This window comes from Lactuca virosa, chromosome 8 (genome assembly GCF_052849685.1).
Source record: "Lactuca virosa cultivar CGN04683 chromosome 8, Lactuca_virosa_CGN04683_v6, whole genome shotgun sequence".
In the NCBI taxonomy this organism is placed as follows: Eukaryota; Viridiplantae; Streptophyta; class Magnoliopsida; order Asterales; family Asteraceae; genus Lactuca; species Lactuca virosa.
Window position 1 is genome coordinate 8,494,180 of NC_136433.1, and position 8,103 is coordinate 8,502,282.

Here is an 8,103-nt window from a genome sequence, read left to right on the forward strand (position 1 = left end):
CATTCACTGTCAATGTCATGTTAATATTATGATCATCTCAGTTCTATGACGGGTCGTCATGGATTATAGAATAAATGGTGAACCAACCATGCAAAAATACATGGTCCTTGGCTCAAGTTACGGTTAAGATTCATGAGTTCCACATCATTCTCAACTATATTATCAGATTGATGTGTCGGTTATAAAGGAAGTGTGCATATTTCATGGGTAACATAAGATTCACGTTTTTTTTTAATAAAACAAGATTTTGTTTTATACTTTTAACTTAATACTTTTATCTTGAATATTATCCAAGCAAACCCTTTCGGTAACTCCATTCTCAAAATGCAAAGAGACAATGAGGGTGGTAAGCTAGAGCTTTTAAAAACCGACCTCATTCGGAATCAAAGAAACCTCTCTTATAACATTAGAGCGTGCGAGCCTAGTCATGATAAGACTCATAATGTCAATATTTAAACATGCCAGAACACATGTTGTAAATGTCTTCATATATATATATATATATATATATATATATATATATATATATATATATATATATATATATATATATATATATACCATTCTAATACATTTTTAGATAAACTTAAATTCTTTACATATGATTTTCTATTATTAATTATAATTAAATTGTGAGGACACAATATTAACAATTAATATTAGTTTAATATTCAATTCATAAATCATTATTATAAACAATATTAAAACCAATTCAAATATTCAAATTTAAATTTTATTTTAATAATATTAAATTAATACAATTATAAGTATTCAATTTTAAAATCTCTCTCTCTATCTCTCTCTTTGTTTCTCTTTCTTTCTCTCTCTCTCTCTCTCTCTCTCTATATATATATATATATATATTATATATATATATATATATATATATATATATATATATATATATATATACTAGTCGAATCTCCGCGCGTTGCGCGTGAAAATAGTTATTTAATTATAAAAATAACATTTAACAGTGATTTAATATTTATACATGAAAAACCAATGTCAGTAGCAAAACAAACTCTATAGTTAACATATTAGTTTTATTAATTATAATAAATTTATATCATTAGTTATTTCCACTATTAATTCATGATTTTATAAACCGTTTTATGTTGTGTAAATTATATATCAAAAATATATTAATTTATATGTATAACAAATATATAGTATGAAAAAATAAATAATACAACTTTTGATGAATTTATAGAATGTTTTAAGTTGTGAAAATTATATATAAAACGTATGCCGATTTGTATATAAAACAAATAACAAATAGTATGGAAAAACACTATAGTTTTTAATAAAATAAAAACACTACAACATCTACTATAACATTTACATCAAACAAAACTTATTAAACACTTATAAATCATTCAAAATAAATTTTTAGAAATCAACATACATTTGATATATAGAAACATTGTTATAAAAAATCCATGTTGAAATAACCATTGTTGCGACAAAACTTATTTTTTTCAACTCTTTTATTTTAAATCACAAATCTTTTTAAACATATGATTTTTTTAATCAAAACTTACTTATATACTACTAATATAGTTACAATATGTATAATAAATAAGTGAAAAATAAAAAAACATTGCACATTAATAATCATAAGTTTAAAAAACTTTTGAATGTAGTGGAAAATATAAAGGCATGGTTAATTACATTAAATTTGAAATTTTAATTACATTAAATTAAAAAACTATTGAGTTGTAGTGAGAGTTTTAAACTCTTTAGTTGTGCCTACTAATGTAATATAAATATTAACAGTTATATGTTATAAAAACAATATTATAAGTATTTATCATTGAAATAATAATTTTTATACTAAGTTGTAATTAATATTATAATAATTTTAAGTATACGATAAAAAAAAAGATAAAAAGTTGTGTTTGAATCAAATTGAATTAAGTTTTTTGATTTAAAATTATTTTAAACTATAGGTATTTTTTAATTAATTTATAAATAATTTATTTGAATATTTTTTATTTCCTAAATTATTATTATTATTATTATTATTTCAAATAACAATAGTTTTTTAATATAATATAATTTAATCTTTAGTTTTACGTTATGTTAAACAATGATTATTTTAGTTAATTAAAAACTACTTATTTGAAAAAAAATTCATTATTGTATTTTAAAAAAATTATCATACTTTTGTATTGTACTTTCATTTTTGTCGTTAAAGCTATGAAATATTGGAAAATAATGAACGGTTAAAATAAAATGGTGATTTGAATTTCAAAACTATAGTAATTGTTATGTACTGCGACCAATCTTAAAGAAATATGTTAATAGTAGGTTAGTGGGGGAGGAGTGTTACACTTGAATGGTCTTGGAAGTTTGCATAAACTAATTTGTATAAGTTGAATGGTCTTGAAAGTTTCAAATGCATGAGGTTCAAGGAAAAATACTTGCTTTATATATATACTAGACGAATTCCCGTGCGTTGCACAACGTAGGTTAAAAATATATCGTTAAAATGTTAAAAAATATATGTTTAAAATGGTTATGTTATTGACATTAACTTTGACATAATGTTTGAACAATATTATTCGTTGACATCAACCCACCTTCCTCATTAATAAAATTAAATATAATTATCTATTTAATATTATTTTTAACAATTGTTATGATTGATTAATTTAAATTTTTACTTATGCGATTATTTTCTAATTTCAGTAATGATGTTCATTTAAAATATAATTTATTTGTTGTTAACGTTATATAATTTATAATTTGATGTTATTATCATTTAAAATTATTGTTATTTAGTTTTAAACCACTTGTTATTATTTATAAGTTAAAAAAGACTTTTAAGAAACAGTTAATATTACTATAAAAATGTGAAACATACATTAAATAATAAACTGATAATATAGACAATTTGTATTTCAAAAGAGACTTGCATGGATAATATGAAATATCCATGATTTTTATAATTTGATTTTATTATTTATAATTATGGTTCATTAGTTTTAAAACCACTTATTATTATTAATAAACGAAAGAAAACTTTTAAAAGACACTTATTATTATAATTAAAATGTTAAACTTATACTAAAATATGAAATGATAAGATAAGCAATTTGCATTTTAAAAGAGACTTATATGGATACTATGGATAATATTGCATATCCATGATTTTTAATTAATTATTACTTTGAAGCAACACAAACATACAAACATATATACAATATTTAATTAAATATTATCTCTATCACTTTCCATAACATATGATCCATAACATTAATCTAATCTAATTTACATTAAAATTTCAACCACAACATACAATGATTGTCTTAAAAGAATACTTAAACCAAGAAAAATATAAAAAAAGAATTAGTATATAAGAAACTCATAAATTAAAAACTTTAACATAATAACATGGCTCGAAAAATGGTCCAAAGCCCTCAAACCAACACAAAACCTTTAAACTTGTTTTCTTTGTGAATTATGTATGTGATTTGTATTTGTGTGTTTACTCAAAGAGAATGACATTTTTATAGTAGACTATCCATTAATTGTTTATTAAACACATTATATAAGTTATAAAACCTTTCATGATGTGTGATTAATTACTTTAAAGGTGAAAATGTGTGGGGGTTTCAAATACATGAGGTGATTGAAAATTTGTGTGAGGGTTTCAAATGCAAGAGGTGATAGGAAAAATGTCTCCTTTATAAGTATAGTATGATATATATATATATATATATATATATATATATATATATATATATATATATATATATATATATATATATATATATATATATATATATATATATATATATATATATATATATATATATATATATATTAAGAAACCCCCTTACATAACTCCGGGCCGAATCCTCCTTGGATATAACTCCCACCACTCCACCGGCTACCTACTCTTTTCGCCCCTTACATCACTCTTGTGCTTCATCTGCTTCGAATCAATCCAATTATTCCGACTCCACCGCCTTTGACTGACATACATGTATTGGAGAGGAAGACCTCGATTTCCCATCGTCGACGTGAGGGATTTTGGCCATCAGTATTTCAGGTACAGAGCAAAGGGACGACTACATGAGGAATGGATTCACACAACAATTTTAGGATCCCTTTGTTTTTCCTTACTGCGACATTGGGATTATGATTTTTTTTTTGTTTTTGATACAACAGAGCAAAGGGTGATGGGTAAATCAGTGACGCAAAGAAACCGATGTAGAACAAGAGTAAATACAAGGAAAACCCGTCACCGCCTCCAAACACTTCCTTTCTCTAATGCCAACGAGTTCACCGCTGACGTTCACATCAAATTCGGAATCGGAATCAGAGAAGAAACAAAAAGAGAACGAATACCTAATTTGGGGGCAATTCGCAAAGGTTCGTTCACATATCTGATTCTTCATTTTCTCTTCATCGATTTTATTTTATTTTTTTCATTTATATTATTATCTGGGAACTATTATCGGAATTTGAAATATTAATTTATCTATGATTTTGGATGATAGAATAAAAGTTAAATTTTGCCTTCTTAAATCTAACATCTTATGTCTTATTGTTTGACAATTGATATCCTCTTTCCACATATATCCTCTAAAGGCTGAAAAAAGACAATGCTTTCCTGGTCTTCTTCTCCAACTGTGTCGATGTCATGGGAAACACACCAGATAACGTTAAATCCATGCCATAATTCCAATATGAGAAAGGAATTTGGAGGTCGTTTAACCAAGCATGCCCTTATATTTATCAAGATTATTTATTCCCTATTTATTTTGTTGGGTTTTTATTGGTTCAAGGTTATAGTTCAACTGAATGATGTTTGTTTGTCATCATGTTGTTGAAGGTGCAAGACTTGCAAGGGCTTAAAGGTTATTAGTGTTGCTCTCAATGCCAAAAAAATTGACATTGGTAGGATTTTTTTCCTGAAAATGTGAAATTTCTGACATGGTATGTCAACAAAAGTAGGAACGATTTTGCCATTTTTTTTTTTTTTGGGGGGGGGGGGGGGATGGGTTCCAGTTATCGGGTGTGAATACCTGATCTTTTTATGTGATTACCTTCAGTTTAGGTTTTGGAAATCTCGTAGTTGTGTATCAAAGTAATACTTAACTTGATTGTTTTATGTCATCATATTTTAAACTTTTAATCTTATATTTAGTATTTGGTTAAAACACTTAACTGCAGGTAGTACGCCACATAAGGTCCCCATTTCACTAACTCACTTGAGAACACTTGATCTTAGCATGTGTTCACTTGACCTTTCGTTTGTTCTACATGTGATCAACGACTCTCTAAATTTGGAGAAGTTCAAAGTGGAGGTAAATATCAACTATAAATTATCACATATGATTTTAATACATCATCATGACTCTAGTTATAGTTTTGACATGTTATTTTATTAGATGTGTTGGAACAAGGATCGGTGGTGTCCTTTTCAACAAACTAACAATAAGTTTCCTGATATTCAAGACTACACAAGCCTTAACTTGTGCAATCACTGCAACAGCTACTGAAGTTGTTGAAGTTGAAAGCATTCCATTAGATTAGACATCATTAGGTTTAATCATGATTTTGTAACCATGTTTGTGGTTTTCTAAGATAAAACTCTAATCTTCTTCTTTTTATACTTCTGTGTCGTCTTTTTTAAACGTCAAATCTTGACTCATTTAGTCTTTGTAGATTGTACTGTTGGAAAAAATATATATCTCTATGTATTATTAAATTTATTTATTATTGGATGGGTGATGAATGGGAAGTGATGAGTTTGTCGGAATCACTTGAGACCGTACGTTTCAATTCCTGTAGACTACATAGTAAGCTTTTCATTATGCCTAATTCTTTCCATTAACTGACTAAAATGGTTTACTAATTTCATATTGGACTTAAACTATTATGCATTTTTATTACAATTGCTAAAATGCCTATATAATGTGGTTTTCCATTTTTTAGATTACATTAATTTCTATTTTGAATAAACCCAAAGCTTAACATCAAGGACGGAATTTTTTTTTCTTAATAAGTACTCATTTGTTGCTTTTCACATTCAGGTGAAATGATGTAAGGTTTGTGTGGTCATGGAAGATGGAAATAGAAAGGATGCAATTATATGACTAGGTAAGTTATAATTAGATTATTTTCTTAAACACAACCAAGACTTTATATGTTGGTTTCAATAAAAAATGTTTGGTTCAACTGCCACCATTAGATGCTTAAAGAATTGTGGCTTAGAAATGTGTTTTTGATGTATGTTTACAAGTTAATGATGTATTTTTCTTGAGTCAAACAATACTTTTCAGATTATTATTTCTGTAAACTGTAACCGTCAACATATATAATATAATTCAACTATTAACTATCTAAAATAAATATGGATTGCAAGAGCTTTAACAAAAGACCCAGATCACTTCCACCACATGCGAATCATGAACATGCTTCTTGTTTAAATAATATTTAGCCAAGATAAATATCCAGATTTAAAACACTTTTAAATAATATTTATCTTATAAAAGACAATTATCAAAAATTAAAAAAAACCTTCAAGTTTGAAATTAATAAGGAAAGCAATCAAGAAACCCTAGATGCGGCTGGACACATCACTCCCAGAAACAAACGCACCGCACCTGCAATTAACAAGTTTTATTTTTTCGTTTTTCTTATTACAATTACAAACAATTTTTACTTAAATCATATTGGATTAGAGTGCAAGTAATCATAAACTAAGGCTCTTACACCACTATTGAGTTTTCAATGCATCTAAACACACGATCAAGCACAACCAAAATAAACCAATAATCCTATGTGTTCATGCACCCTAAACATCTAAGTTTCATGATATCACTGCTACCATACTAAAACATAATAAAGAAAGAGTTACATACCTCTTATGTAGCTATTAATCTCCATGCCTGAGATCTTATCCTTCTCAATATTGCTTGGATTAGAGAACCCAAACCAGAATCCCTCTAATAGTATCACACCCAAGACACCAAAGAGAGAATCAAAAGATAAATAGGAAGACGATAAAAATTCTACAAACCCTAATGTGGGTTAAGATTTTCATTCCAGTGAGATAAATAAGGGAATTAGCGAAAAATCAAGCCAATGAACAAGGAAGAATGAAATCCTTAACACCCCATTTATAGCCTTAAATCCTCATCTAAGTTTCATCTTCCATCCCATGTGGGATGGAGTGAATTTCGATTTCACCTTCCATCCCATGCGAGATGGAGTGAATTACGAATTTTAGGTGAATTTTTTTCACTATACTACATGTTATGGTATATATAATTTGTATGATAAGAGGTAGATGTACGGGTAGAAGGTGATTATTCGGGTAGTCTAGAATAGTTTATGAATGTGGATTGTCGATTGGTTGATATGTTGATATGTTATGTTGAGGGGTTAATGGTGGAAGGGTACAAGAGCTGTAAGCGTATAATACTCATTATTAAGGGGTTGATGGTGGAACGACAAGAGAGTAGTGAGTCTGTGTTGATTACAGAACGACATAAGAGTCGTGAGCCCTTGTTATATAAAACTATAAAAGTTTATGAGCGTAGAATATGTGTCATGAGCCCTTGTTGTATAAAACTATAAAAGTTTGTGAACGCCACCACAACCACCACCACATATAACTTATAAAACAAAGTAATTTTAAGTAAAAAATAAGGACAATTATGTCATTTTATGTTATTCCAATTCCATTTCCTTCCGGTCAAACATAATATGAAATTGGATTTCAATTTCATTTCCTACCAACCAAACAAACTATGAAATTTGATTACAATTCCCAACATATTCCAATTCCTTGACATATTCTATTCCTTCGTAAACATTATGCGAACCAAACGGCCACCTTATTTTCCGAAAAACGTGTAAAAATATTCTCATTTTATTTTCTTTTCACCATGTTCCAGATAAATGTTAAGTTTTTGCGATTTAAATTCTTTTATTAGAATAGCTAATATTGTCTTAATCGACAAAACTAATAAATTTCATAATTGTTTATTAAACAATGCCAAAAATAAACTTTAAATACTATTCATGTAATTGAGAACTTCTTGGTAAATAAATGAAATCGTTACGTAAAAAACTCAATAA

At 27.2% G+C, this 8,103-nt stretch overlaps 1 protein-coding gene across 8 annotated transcripts; it reads left to right on the top strand.

Moving 5' to 3' along the window:
- The first annotated feature begins 3,847 nt into the window (after positions 1 to 3,847).
- LOC145128335 (uncharacterized) lies at positions 3,848 to 6,303 on the top strand. Of its 8 annotated transcripts, none has more exons than XR_013716822.1 (6): positions 3,848 to 4,060; positions 4,180 to 4,383; positions 4,603 to 4,719; positions 4,847 to 4,950; positions 5,188 to 5,321; positions 6,051 to 6,303. XR_013716822.1 is itself a non-coding variant. In XM_079063142.1 (4 exons), exons 2-4 carry the CDS (start codon positions 4,191 to 4,193, stop codon positions 6,057 to 6,059), a joined length of 336 nt encoding a protein of 111 aa, XP_078919268.1. In that variant the 5' UTR covers positions 3,848 to 4,060; positions 4,180 to 4,190; the 3' UTR covers positions 6,060 to 6,303. The 8 variants fall into 8 exon arrangements, 2 of the variants coding, with proteins under 2 accessions (XP_078919268.1, XP_078919267.1); XR_013716820.1 differs by having other exon boundaries at positions 4,847 to 4,911; XR_013716821.1 differs by having other exon boundaries at positions 4,603 to 4,950.
- The last annotated feature ends 1,800 nt before the right edge of the window (positions 6,304 to 8,103 follow it).

What these genes read in the sequence shown, in the direction of transcription:
- LOC145128335 (XM_079063141.1), top strand. Translation starts at nt 4,191, where the DNA reads ATGGGTAAATCAGTGACGCAAAGAAACCGATGTAGAACAAGAGTAAAT. An exon ending in TTTGGGGGCAATTCGCAAAG is followed by an intron (nt 4,384 to 5,187) that starts GTTCGTTCACAT and finishes ACTTAACTGCAG; the next exon opens with GTAGTACGCCACATAAGGTC. An exon ending in TGGAGAAGTTCAAAGTGGAG is followed by an intron (nt 5,322 to 5,405) that starts GTAAATATCAAC and finishes TTATTTTATTAG; the next exon opens with ATGTGTTGGAACAAGGATCG.